General features: G+C 40.4%; 1 protein-coding gene across 2 annotated transcripts in view; it reads left to right on the top strand.

Moving 5' to 3' along the window:
• Positions 1-13,459, top strand: part of LOC306774198 (fibroblast growth factor 14-like) — a gene marked incomplete at both ends in the record, with an annotated part of 87,498 nt that overhangs the window by 38,924 nt on the left and 35,115 nt on the right. The window contains one exon of one of the 2 annotated variants that reach the window (XM_079264180.1): positions 9,306-9,498. The exons of the other annotated variant lie outside the window; for it this stretch is intronic. Within the exon in view, the coding sequence (XP_079120306.1) occupies positions 9,306-9,498 (193 nt within the window). Of the gene's footprint in view, positions 1-9,305; positions 9,499-13,459 lie in introns of those variants that run through there. 2 annotated transcript variants of the gene reach the window in all.

The raw sequence follows: 13,459 nt of genomic DNA, 5'->3' as shown, positions 1-13,459 counted from the left end.
ACAATAAAGAGAATGTGGGGAGAAAAGCACAAAACTCAAAACTTTGTTTGCTAACCCCCTTTGTTCAGTCAGTAATATTTGTGACAGTGAAGCTTTGTGGAACATCTCCACTCACACATTTCTTATATCTACTTTAACTTGCTGCTGCTTCTTGTTGAGCTGACAAAGGGTTAATTAACAGAAAAGTATAGAACATCCACAAAGAGGAGGATTAAAAAAGCAAGAAACATCAGACAGATAGAAGAAAAGAGAGGGAGGAGTGTGAATGAATAATTTAGACGCTCCATTCCCTTTCTTCTCCTCCTTGCTGGGTTAGTGATGCTACAAACATAGACGGGGAGAGGGCAGGAGACAATGAGGATTCAGTGGATTTAGAGGAGATGATGCAGAAGGAGAGGACAGGGATAGAGTTTGCTGTAATGATCAATTTATCTGAAAATGAAGAACTTGTGTGTGTGTGTGTGTGTGTGTGTCTGAGAAAGAAAGGAAGATGAAGTGAGAGACAGCGCAGAATGTATGTAGCTGAAGCCAGATGTGTGTGTGTGCTTGTGTGCTATCATCTCAGCATTCAGCAGGTGTTGACTCTCTTCATTCGGAGACCCACCTGCGTCACTAATCAGTCGTTACCAAGGGTAACAGCGGACTTCCCCGCGTCTGTGCTTGTGTGAGTGTGTGGGCGGGTTGTCTGAGCGTGAATTATGACTCATCCTGCTCACTTCAGAGCGGTTATCCTCACACTCCTGTCTGGGGAACACCCACCCACATCTGTCACCTCCCTGCCTGCGTCTCCTCCCCTCTCCCTTCGCTGCATCACTCCCCCTTCAACTCTCCTCAAGTTTGCAAACGCATGCCGACATTGACAGCCGCTTGATTTATTTCATTCTGAGAGGCGAATGTGGCGTTTAACTGTGATGAAAGGGGAGGCGTTATTTAACAAAAGCCTCCAAAGTCGTCACATCTCATCTGGCAAGAAAAGAGCGCCCCCTACAGAGATGTCGTTGACTGACACATAACTCCTGGGAACTGTTGGGATCAAATGTGTGTTTGGTGATATGCCGTTTAATGTGGTTGTGATGCGGTTTCTCCATGATTCTCATGAATCATTCAAATTCTCTCACCTCCTTCAGATCCACACCTTTTCAGACAGGCACGGCACTTTGCTGCTGATTTGACTATATTTCATTATATGTGTTAGATATGTGTTGTTGTTTTTTTTTTTTAACTTCTCCTGTATTATTGTATCTAGGATTTTATATGATTACCTCAAGTTTCCTTATCATTGCTATTAAATGAAAGGTTTTATTATAATCATCATCATCATTAATATGATTGCTCTTTTTCTTCTTATTATGAAAATTAAATAAAGGTTCAATGATCATATGACAGCTACAAAAGCCCTTCAATGTAAGTTTAAGTAAAACATTACTATAGGTTAGATGTCAAAACGACATGGTTTGTGTCAAATAATGAGCATAATTACACTATTTTTACAGAATGACTGCATGAGAGAGAGAATATACTCTTAATTATGGGTCTAAATCAGGAGTAGGCAATTATGGTTCTTGAAGGCTGTAGTCCTGCAAGTGTTTGGAGTTTCCCTGCTGCAACACACCTGACTCACATCAGACTAGATTAGCAGACTGATGCAGAGCTTGACATCAAACTCTGCACCAGTCTGCTGATGATCCATTGATTAAAGTGTGTTGCTTCGGGGAAAGTCTGGACACTTTCAGGACTGCGGCCCTCGAGGACTGGAGTTGCCCATTCCTGATCTAAATGGTCAGCCCAATCAGTATTTAGAATTTTTTTGGGATGAAGGCGATCCATATGCTTTGTATAAAGAACAGAATGAACAATGCAGACTGCTCCCAGCAATAAGTCTTAAAGCCAGGCCCTGTAACGTATGAGGTTTTTTTTTATCACAGCTCTTGGCAGAGCTAATTTATATTAATCCACAAAAGCAACATATGCTGCCTTCATGTTTTCCAGGGAAGCTCATTCATTTTCAACAAGCATGAAACCACTGCACATCTGTCAAATGCAAGGCTGAAGAATAAAAAGGTTAAAGGGAACTGGGCTGGCCTGCCTACGGTCATGACCTGTTTCTAAAATACTTGGAGAAATTACACCATCTTGTAGTGCATCTGAACATGCATTTGAAGAAAAAATGGGACAAAATAATAGTAGAAACATGTCATTGCAAGAACAAGTGTTGTGAGAAGGCATGTCAGCGTGACAATGTGGTATAAGCCTGACTTTCCCAACCTTTTCTGAGCTGCGTTGCTAGCCTGAAATGCAAACAAAAGAAGGGATTTAAATTAAAATTAGATGATGTAAAGCATGAAATATCTTTAGTATATACCAATAAAATAAGTCAAATCTAAATTAATGTAAAACACTGAATATTGACGGATTATTCATATTCATTCTTTGCCATTAAAATGTTTCCTGAGCAACTATAGCAATAGAGCAATAGTAACAAAAGTGGCGGCGTCCAAATCCAGTCCTACAGTCCTGCACATTTCAGATATTTCCCTGATTTCACTCATCTGATTGAAATGAAAGTTTCACGTGACAAATTGCCATCCATATAATATTAGTTAGATGTGTAAGAGCATGGAAACGTCTCAGATCTGAAGGATTGGATTTGGAGATCTCTGAACAAATAAAAAAAAAACAAAACAAACAAAAATGTCATTATCTTAGTTATCCATTATATTTAAAACAATTTCTAAGCCCATTTGGGTCCTCATATAACCTCAGACATACTGAGCACTTGTTTTTTTATGTTCCCAAAATGAAGAAAGAATTTGGCCGTCGAGCATTAAAATTCACAGCCTCATCAGACTGGAACAATTTACCAGCGTCAATCCGATCCATCACTTCTCAGCAAAGCTTTAGGGCAGCTATATTCAGCTACTTACAAACAACTTGCTTTTGCTTCTGATATTGTTGTATTCTTCTAAACAATTTTACTTTGAGTTATGCTGTGCAATGGCCCAACACGATTGTTATTCAAATGTGTATGTCCATGTATGTCCACTTTTCAGGTAAATGTATTTTATTTCGCTTGTACCGAGGGTTGGGTTTATAGGGGCGATTTGAGAGCGTTTGTCTACTGTGAATGCTGTTGTTACGTCTAAGAAAGGATTGCATTGTTGTCTGTATCTGTCTGTCTGTGTTGAGGACCCCCTCGAAAACGAGACGTGTCATCTCAAGGGGCTATCCTCTCAATAAATGTCCAATTTCAAAAAAACATTATCAAGCCTTTATGTTTTCCCAGAAAACTCTGCTTTACATCGACTTCGCTTCACAATGTGGATCAACTGTCTGAAATCATGTGGAAAAAACTGTTTATAAGCTAAGTTACAAATCCTTTACAAAAGGCAAGAATTGGACTGTTTTATGGTAAAATATTATGTTCTTTTTATATTCAGTACTTCTTCCAATATAAATGAGCTGCCCTTTTAGTTTAACACCAGTGTTGTAAATAACTAATTCTTATGTTTTTGACTTGAACAGCCAGTTTGTTTGAGAGAAAACGCCTCAAATGTCAGAGAAAGTCTCCCTCTCTTAGCGTTTCAGTGATACAGTTTTTGCCTGAGATTATAAACCCCAAGAGGCTATAAGCACCTTGAACAGAGGACGTAACATTCAACATAAATAGAAGTAGCTGTTTTATGTAGAATGTCTCATATAAGGCACCTAGCACATACTTGCTGAACTTAAATCTGCTTTTTACAGCATTGAACAGATTTTTTAAATTTCCATTAATTAAATATCCAGGCAAGTTTTGTGCTGTTATTAGAAGCTAAAACATTGAGTATGTCAGACACATATCCAAGCTGGTCACCTTTTGCCTCACTATTACTACTACTACTACTACTACTACCATTACTTCTACTTCTACTACCATACTGCAAAAGCACAAATCTGGTCTGGGACTCATGTGGTAGCTGGTATTTTATAAAAATGTTACATGTAGATTAAAAGTGGAAAAGTTTTTCACCTCATGCAGCGAAACCTCCACAAGTTTTATTCTGTCATAGAGTATTAAATGAACAACAGTTTTGATTAACTTAAAACTTGCATAGTAGTGTTCCTGTTCATGTTATTACCATAATGGCAAGCCCTATTTGATACTAGACAAGAAATGTGAAAGCTAAATGTCAACTACTCCTAACCCAACGAGGACAGTGCAGCATTTTATCTATTTATAGTTATATAGTCTCCTTTAGACTTGAAAATCTTTTTTTTTTAAAAAATGCGTCAGATAATAGCAAAGGTCTAGAAGAACATATACTTGTGTTAACATGAAAATGAACATACCTGATTCAGGAGGGGGTGAAAGAAGGAAAGTTATGGAAATAAGTGGGCAGCTTTTCCTTTCACAGCCTGCAGAGGGCGCTGTTGCTTCTTCACAGTTCAATCTTTAATTAGCTGATAACCCAGGGAAAAATTTGAGAAAGGGTTGGTTGGGGTGAGACAAGCATGCACCTTAACAGTCATGCACTGCTTCGCATATTTCAATATTTTCTGACTGTGTTTGGGGGGGGGGTTTAGCCCTTTTGTCTGTTTTCCTCCAAACCATGCTCCCTGAAGCATGAAGATTTGGGTTGGGCAAAGATTTTCCTTTTAGGGGATGGATGGGGGGGATATAAGTGGATAGGAAAAGGAGTGCAACGAATTTTCCTTTTGAAGTTTAAGAGCTTCGTCTCGCCTTTTTGGAATGTTATAAAAAAAAAGCAGCCAAAAAGCTGAATTTGAATGTAAATGTAGCTTTGATTTATTCACAACTGCTTCCCTTTGGACTGACCTGGATAAAAATGTGTACACATCCCCTCCTTTCTTTCTCTCTCACACACAAACAAAAGATCTCTTTGTGCTCTATTTTTCCCTTCTGCCTGGAAGAAAAACAAGCATGAGACATACTTAATTGCCAGTGTGGCTGCAGTGTCATGAATTAAAAAAGGAAAACCTGGAATATTGCCACAATTTCTGGGCTTTCCTACTGAATTTTGGCAAAAGATGCAGGTTTTAAATTTGCTGGTGTACCTCTGCTAGTCTTTTGTAAGTCTAACAAAGCAGCATTTACAAGCAGAACCATGCCAAAAACCATAAATGGAATAATCAGATAAGATATTTAGAAATTAATTGAAGCTTTCTGCCTGTAAAGAATTTTACAGCCAATCTGACCTGTTAATATTATTAGGGAGCTTCTGTTTCTTCTCTTAGACATACTCTGCTGCCACCTAGTGGAAATGAGCACAAACAAGCTGCGATACATGGGAAAGAAAAGCTCTGTGCCCATGACATGTAGACATACATAAAGTCAGAGAAAGAACAGTTCTTCATAGAGACGTTGTTCGGTGTCCAATGTGCTGATTTATTTCAGCTCATATAGTCTTATAATATCCACTTATGTTTAAATCATAACTGCTACATCTTTAACTCTCAACTTAAATTATTTCAGCCACAAAACTCTGCCAAAAAATAAAAATTTTTATACTTTGTGATAACTCATTCAATCTTATAAATTCAGATTGGAAATGTTAAGCAATGTTGCACTATGACTTCTGATGAAGCGACACTTAGTTGCCTTCTTTCATTTGTTTTAACATGTGGTTAAAATAATATTTATAATGAGATCCCAGTAATTTGTACCTACTGGGAAATGGGTCCATTAGCATATTGGATGATGATAAACACATCAGAGTGTGAGAAATTTTGTATGCAAACGTGGCATTTGATACTGCCGCTGGTGGTTTATCCTCTTGGGAACATGAATTGGATGGCAACAGTATTTTTTTATATGTGTAAAAGTCAAGTTCATATCATATCATATCATCAGGTTTTTTTAAATTTATTTTTTATTTTTTCATGTCATTTCCCCTCGAATAAAGGAAAATATAAATAATTAAAATGTTCTTTGTGTCCGGCTGGGTCCCAGCCCAGTTCTTCTTGCTGGAGAAATGGCTGACCTACATGCAACAAAAGACCAATTCCTCTTGGCTTTTGAAATTCAAGAATAAACTCACCTGTAACATATTTTTTATAAGTATCTTGCAAATGCATGTTAATGCATTACACTTTGCTGATGCAGTTCTGAAAATACAATGTATTTAATTAGTTAGAGATACCACTTAAAACTGTGCTACACCTGTCACATGCCCCACATACTGTAAAATAATGGAGGAAATGTGAGCGCAGTATTCAGCCTTGAAATATAAGGTTACAGCTGGAAACCTGTACTGTGCAGTCGACAAACCAAACATGTGAGGCTGTGCTGCAGCTAATCAGCTCATCAATCGAGCCCACCTCTTGCATTTTTAAACCATTTATTCAGACAGCCCTTCCTGTGCTGAATACAGACAGTCGGAGTGTGTGTGAGGTAATGAGCGGAGGAGGTTTCACTATCTGTACTGTCTTTTTGTGTTATGGATCAGAGACACCCCAAAGTACAGAGATATGTCAGTTGTCCTAATGAATGCCAAGTGAATAAGTCTTTTTAAAAAAATTTTTTAAAAAGTTTTATGTCTTGCACACGTTTTGCAACATTTATTATCACTTTGTAGCTATTTTCATTGTTTATCTATTATTTTTCCTTTCATTTTGGTTCTTTATTGTTCCTTATGCCATATATATGCCATAACCAAGTAGCCGGCATAGTGTACAGGAACATCTGTGCAGAATATGGACTGGAGACCCCTAAGTCCCAGTGGGAAACTCCCCCCAAGGTGGTGGAGAATGAGAGGGCTAAGATCCTCTTGGACTTCCAGATCCAGACAGATAAAATAGTGGTAGCCAAAAAACCGGACATAGTGATCATGGATGTATCCATCCCCAATGATGGAAATATCAGGAAAAAGAAACTGGAGAGAAAGAACTAAAGAAGGCCTGGATGGTGAAAGCAACAGGAGTACCCATAGTGAATGGCGCATTGGAGGCCGTGTCCCCCACACAATATATATATATATATATATATATATATATATATATATATATATATATATATATATATATATATATATATATATATATATATATATATAGTGTGTGTGTGTGTGTATACTCGTGTTATTGTGCGTCATTTTGGTTATAATAGAGATCATTTAAAAGGGATACGAACACGCACCTCTCAAAACAGTGGGGATATGTAGAAGCGCGTCTGTCTGCTCGCTCGGCGCGTGGGTCCAGCATCTGTGGCTCCAGAGAGCGCTCGCGGTTTCGCTCGTCAATTTGCAAGTATCGATCTCCTCAAGAGATCCGGTCGTTTCTTTCAAAATAAACGTCGGCCTAAAATAGACAGTTTAAAACTATTTTCCTCCACGTAGCCTAAAACGTGGAAGTTCATTAGTGTTCACATGTTAATTTGTTTTTAGGTTTAGATGTCACGTACAGGCAACATATTATCAAAACACTTTTTTTTTTTTTTCATTTCAACATTTTTTATTCTCTTTTATTTTCCATAATATATTGGCAAATCCAAAAAACAACTACGGTACTACACAACTATTGTAGTACATTTCATGTAAAAAAAAAAGAAAAGAAAATTGGACTAGGAAGAAGAATTAATCTTATTAGCCCTACCCCATCCTCATTTCAAAGTAAACCAACTGGATGGCATCATCTACAGCAATCACTAAGAATTCTTTATTCTGTATTAGTCTAACGCTAACTTTCAGAAAATATAAGCCTATTAAAATGCCTTAAATAAGATTAGCTATCGAGCTAATATTAGTATGTTAACGGATGTAATGGCTACCAAAAGAAGAAAAATACAAAGTAGATTTAAAATTAAGGCTCTAACTGAGGCTATGTCACTATATTTTGCAATTATTTCCTGTTTTCCTGCTTTATTTACACAGAAAATATTATTTTAAAAACAACCACTTCCAAGGCCAGATTATCCATTGAGCATTATGGGTACAGGCCCAGGGGCCCATAATGTCCATTGGGGGCCTATGTGGGGCAAACACCAGCAGTTTGGACATGAAACTGTCATGTTTTTGCCACCCTGATCTCCTGGCGCTCATCACTGGTAACTCGATCCACCTGCTGGCTTCCTAATTGCCTCTGCTACCTCATTCAGTTCACCTGGTTTCCTTTTCTCTCACTGCCTACTTAAGCTCCCTCCAATCCCTCCTTTTCTGCCAGATAATAATCAGACCTATGTCTAGTTTTGTTCCAGCGTTCTACGGATTGATCCTCAGTTGCCGACCTTCTGCTTTATGCCCCTGGATTACCCTCCTTGCCTTGCCCTCGACAGATACCGCTACCTTTCGGATCTTCTGGTTACCGACCCTGCCTGTCTTTGGATCTCTGAGCCTTGTCGTAGCCTGGACGAGTATTTTGCCATCCTGTTTACCTCCCAGCTGTTGCCTGGTTTCTTCTGCAGACCATTCCCCCGGACTGATCTTCTGTTCATACTCCTCCACCAATAAACTGGTCATTTGTCCAGAACTCCCTGTGTGTGGCTGTATTAAGGATCCTCAGGGTAACTCATTACATGAAACAAAATGTATATAAAAGCCAGATAGTTACCCCACAGTGTCTAGTGTGTTGCTACTGGTACCACTGGCTGAGAGATGTAAGAAAAGTCATTTCACAGTGAATCATTCACAATTTTTACAATATTAGTACACTTTTAATCCACTTTTAATCCGGCCTTGACCACGTCGCGCTATGCTTTAATTTTGAAAGCAACACTTTGTTCCGGTGTTGCTCTGGCTGACACGAGCAGGTTTCACGCAGCTGGAGCCGCTCGCAGGTGGCACACGCGCCTCGCGCTTCAGTCAGCGGAATACAAACAGACATCTTCAGAGAAGAGGACACAACTGCTTTCTGAGGCATTGTACCCGTTTCTCCTCAGCTTTTTCTTTTCTTTTTTTTTCTTTTCTTTTTGCTTGTGTCGCGTGCTGGCCATGGCAACACCAACTGACAGACGCGGTCCGTGGAAACGGGCTGGAGCAGCCGCTCACTGACAGCTGCTGCTGCTGTCTGACTGACAGACTGACAGGTGAAACGTGACGGACAGGTAAACCACGCTGCGTTTCACGTCTCTAGCCACAAGGAATAACGATGACAGCGAGAATGTTGTAAAGGTGAAGTGTTTATTTTGGACTTTTACCGTGTTGTGGCTTAAGTATGGGGCTGTTCTAGCAGAGACTGGAGGTTTGCGACTCGGTTTGTCTGCGCTCCGTCCCCTCCGGTGGACACTGAAGAGACTGGAGACTGGGACGGAGACAGAGCTTTTTTTTTTTTTTTTTTTTTTTTTTTTTTAAATTGGCTGTGACGGCGGAGACATGGCAGCGGCCATCGCCAGCGGTTTGATCCGACAGAAGCGACAAGCAAGAGAGCAACACGCCCACCGACCGACTGCTCACCGGCGGCGGAAGAGCCCCGGGAAGAAGCAGGGGCTGTGCAACGGGAACCTGGTCGACATCTTCTCCAAAGTCCGGATATTTGGCTTGAAGAAGAGGAGGCTACGGAGGCAAGGTGTGGAAGGAGGGGGGGGGAGGGGGGGAGGAGACTCACACGCACATACATGTTTCTCTCAGTTGCAAATCTATTGATATGCACATGGGCGCGCACTTTCACACACACGCTCACACACCTTTACGCACAGCCAAACGTTCACGCATAGTCTCGTTTGCATTCACGCCCCGACTGGTGCACGCATGCACACTCGCGCACGCACATGCATAAAGGCAGACTGACAGACTCGCCCTGTCTTTCCTCTCAGTGGTGACACACTCTCTCTCTCTCTCTCTCTCTCTCTCACTCACACACACACACACACACTGTCATGTCTTGTAGTGCCCCATGGTTCAGTAGTTTCCAGGTACATCCATTATTGAAGCCACAGATTAGTCTGTCTAGTCTTCTCCCCCTGTGTCTGCCTCTCTGTGGATCTTAACACTCTCATTTTCAGCTCATAACTCGAAGTGCTCAGACTTTAACACACACTTATAAATAACAAAAACACAACAAAAGCAACAATGTGACCCTCTTTTTTTTTCTTTGTTTTTTTTTTTAAATTTGGAATGAAAACCAGATTTTTGTTCCTGAATAAATAAAAAGAAATAGTCCAATTTTAGACCATTTTGATCTCAAGCAAATGAAGGTTGTTGTGAATTTGCAGCACTGCTCAGAGCAACGACCAATGATCACATACGCTGGAGAAGTGAGTGCAGATTAATGAGAGTATTGTGATTGTGTGCTATAGAAAGCGTTCAACAGCAGAGAGATAAGTACTGTTGTAATCAATTGATTGTGTGAGAAACCAGCAGGTGATGGTGGATGGAGGGGAGGGGATGAAAGGAGGGGAGATGGCAGCAGGAAATGAGAGGAGGGGTGGGAGGGAAGATAGAGGAGAGGTGAATGTGAGGAGTCATTTGGCTTGTGCTGGTTCAGTCTGGGGACTGACGGGAATTTTTTGGGGATCTTCTCTCCTCATTGTCCCACCATGTTATTTTTTATTTCTCCTCTGAATTCTCCCCTCTTTTTCCTCCCCCTTGTTGCATCCCACCAGCTCTTCCACCTCCACATCCTTCCACTCTACCCCGGATCTTTTTAATACCCCGTCTTTCCCTCCTTTTATCCTCCTCCTTATTCCATCTTTCTCTCACCTTCCTCTTTCTTCTGGCCTCCTCCCATCTTAATGTCCTATTTACCATCAGTTCCCCTCAATTTTTGTTCCTCTCTTCTCTTCTCTTCTCTTCTCCCTCCTTTGCCGCCTTTCTCCTCCTTCTCCTTCCTATCTCCTCACAGTACCATCCTCCTGTCTCTCCATTCTAATCCTCTTCCCACCTTAGGTCTTTTACTCCCTCCTTCTTCTCCCTCTTTTTCAGAGCAGATACCGGCTTCCTCTCCTCTCCTCTCCTCCCCTCTCCCGCTCTTTCTCTGTATTTCTGTCACCTTCCTCCCTCCCCAGCTCTATAGCTGATCACCCTCCCCTCTCCACCCTGTCCTCCCTTCTAACCTCAGATCTTTTCATCCCTCCTTCCAGCTTTATTTGACTTTTCTCCTCTCCTTTTTCCCCCCTTCTCCACCTTTCTTTTCCTTACCTTCTCCTTTTAGCTCTGCCTTGTCTGTGTTCTCAGCTGTGAGAGCTGCTGGTTGAAGCTTGGCAACGTCCACAATCTCTGTGCTGCTTGTGTGTGTGTGTGTGTGTGTGTGTGTGTGTGTGTGTGTGTGTGTGTGTGTGTGTGTGTGTGTGTGTGTGTGTGTGTGTGGAAGAGAGAGCAAGAGATTTGCCAATACTCCCCTACTGTCTTCCAGAGGTTTTGTGAAGGAGAGATTCACAGACCCAAAGTGATCTGAGTCCTCCATTACTCAATCAAAGATGAGGTTCAGAGCAAAATCACCACACTTTCATCAGCTGGAATTCAAATAAAATACATCCAAGACGGTGTTTTCCTAATAATTTTGTTTTTAAACCATGATCTCTTTCTTGTCCACAGTTGAGATCTGAAGGCATTTTATTTACCTACATCGCCTCTGAAGACTCCAACTGTAGCAGGAGAGCAGCTTCTGGTCAAATCACATCATTATTACTCCCCCAAAATATCAGCTTTTGAGAGCATTAATTAAAAAAAAGAAATAAAAGGATGCAAAAATGTTACTTTTAGGAAATTCTTCATGGTTGAGTCACAGCTTCTGCCAGGAGAGGTATTCTCATGCCCTCGCTAAAGCTTTGATACAGCCATATCAGACAGTGCTTTAAGACAACAGAAAGAGATTTACATGATCATTCCTGACACAAAAATACGTTCAACATTAAGTCTCAACATGGTGCAGATGAAATACGCAGGAATTGATGCTCTAGTAAAAGGTAGCAGCTTTTTTTCAGACAGTATGCCACACAAGAACGATGAGGTTGAAATGTAGCCTTCCTGTAGCCGACAGTGTGCTTTCCTCCTCTGACATACAAATACATGGGGGAAAAATAATTATTTTGAGTGATTTTAAAGCAGAAATATCACATCTGGGCCGATACCAAAATACAGACTAATCTGAAGCAAGAGGAAGCAAGAAGATGTGTCTATTGGGATGTGGTAAATCGGCATTTTCATTATCGATTAATATGTTAATAATGTTCAAATTATTGCTTCCTACAGCCGGAGGTGATAAACTTAGTCTGTGAAATAGCTGTTATTAATTTTGTTCTGCATATGCGCACACATTTGCAAACTGACTGTATGGCAGCATGGAAACACATTCAAGTATCTGAAATGCAAAACACTTTTGCACAAAAATGTAAAATCTAATTTATAATATAAAAAAACTTGATTGGACTCAATCTCTTTAGTTGAATACGAGGGTCATCTTGTCTGGATTTTATACAAGCAACTTTATTTGGATTTCTCTCTGCTGGTTTAAAAAAAAAAAAAAAGGATGTGAAAAGAAAACGAGGCAAGCAGTGCAAAACTCAGCCAATAATCCGAAGTATCTCAAGGTCTTGTTTTGAAGTGGTGTAACGAGGAGCATGAGGTTAACTGCTGGTTAGCTGCTGCAGCCGGGCAGGGTGCTGAACCACAGGGCTCTTGATTTGCAGGTTTTCTTTTGAAACCGCAGTCATGATTATTAGCAAGCTCAGTGACTGTGAGGGTGAAATTTTGGATATATTAAACAGAAGATTTACCACAGAGATGTCAGGGGGTATTAAAATCAAGTCGCTGCTACCCTTTATTAGCAGGAGCCGATTACACTTAAAGAGATCTGTTCAGATCCATGAATATTTGCTGTAAAATAGGCTACAGTGTAAGAAAATGAACGCAATAATTGGTTAGTATTTAAAACTTTCAAATAACCCAACAGGTAAAAATCTGACCTGGCATTTTACCCAGAACCGTTCCTCCCAGCTGACCTCTGATTACCTCCATGTTTCTCAAGAGGAGCACGAATCAAAGGCTAACTAAAAGGTAGCTCAGCTGCTCCGTTTCCCTGTCACAACATGAACCTGACCCCAGGTAGAAAACCAGAATCCCTCTCCTTAAAATGGCTCTCCACAGATCAGAGAGCCGGCGCTAAATTGTTTCACGCCGAAGCCACTTTAGTGATGAATGTTACCCAGGGAGAGGCTGCTCTGTAGTTACTTCTGTTTTCCTATATGTGTGTGTGTGTGTGTGTGTGTGTGTGTGACAGAGTGTCTGTACAGGGTGTTCCCATGTGTTGTGATCAGTAGAAGACACCTAGAAAATGTGTTTATGTGATGTTTGGAAAGGCCTTACAAACATCAAGACTAGAGAAATAAAGCCAAAAGAAATGCGTTGCAGATTTATTAGGATTTTTTTTTTTTTTTTTTTTAATGCTTCTCTGTAGATGAACATAAATCTGCTCTGTTCAGCCCTGCGTGTTTCTGTAATGACTTATCAGGTTAATATAAGTAAGGATGACATGAGCGCATTCATTTTGCTGCATGTGAATTCTGTACTTGGGTGATTCTGTTTGGTGA

The sequence above is a fragment of the Telmatherina bonti genome (genome assembly GCF_933228915.1).
Source record: "Telmatherina bonti genome assembly, chromosome: 24".
Taxonomy (NCBI): domain Eukaryota; kingdom Metazoa; phylum Chordata; class Actinopteri; order Atheriniformes; family Telmatherinidae; genus Telmatherina; species Telmatherina bonti.
This window is presented reverse-complemented; position numbering and strand designations above follow the sequence as displayed.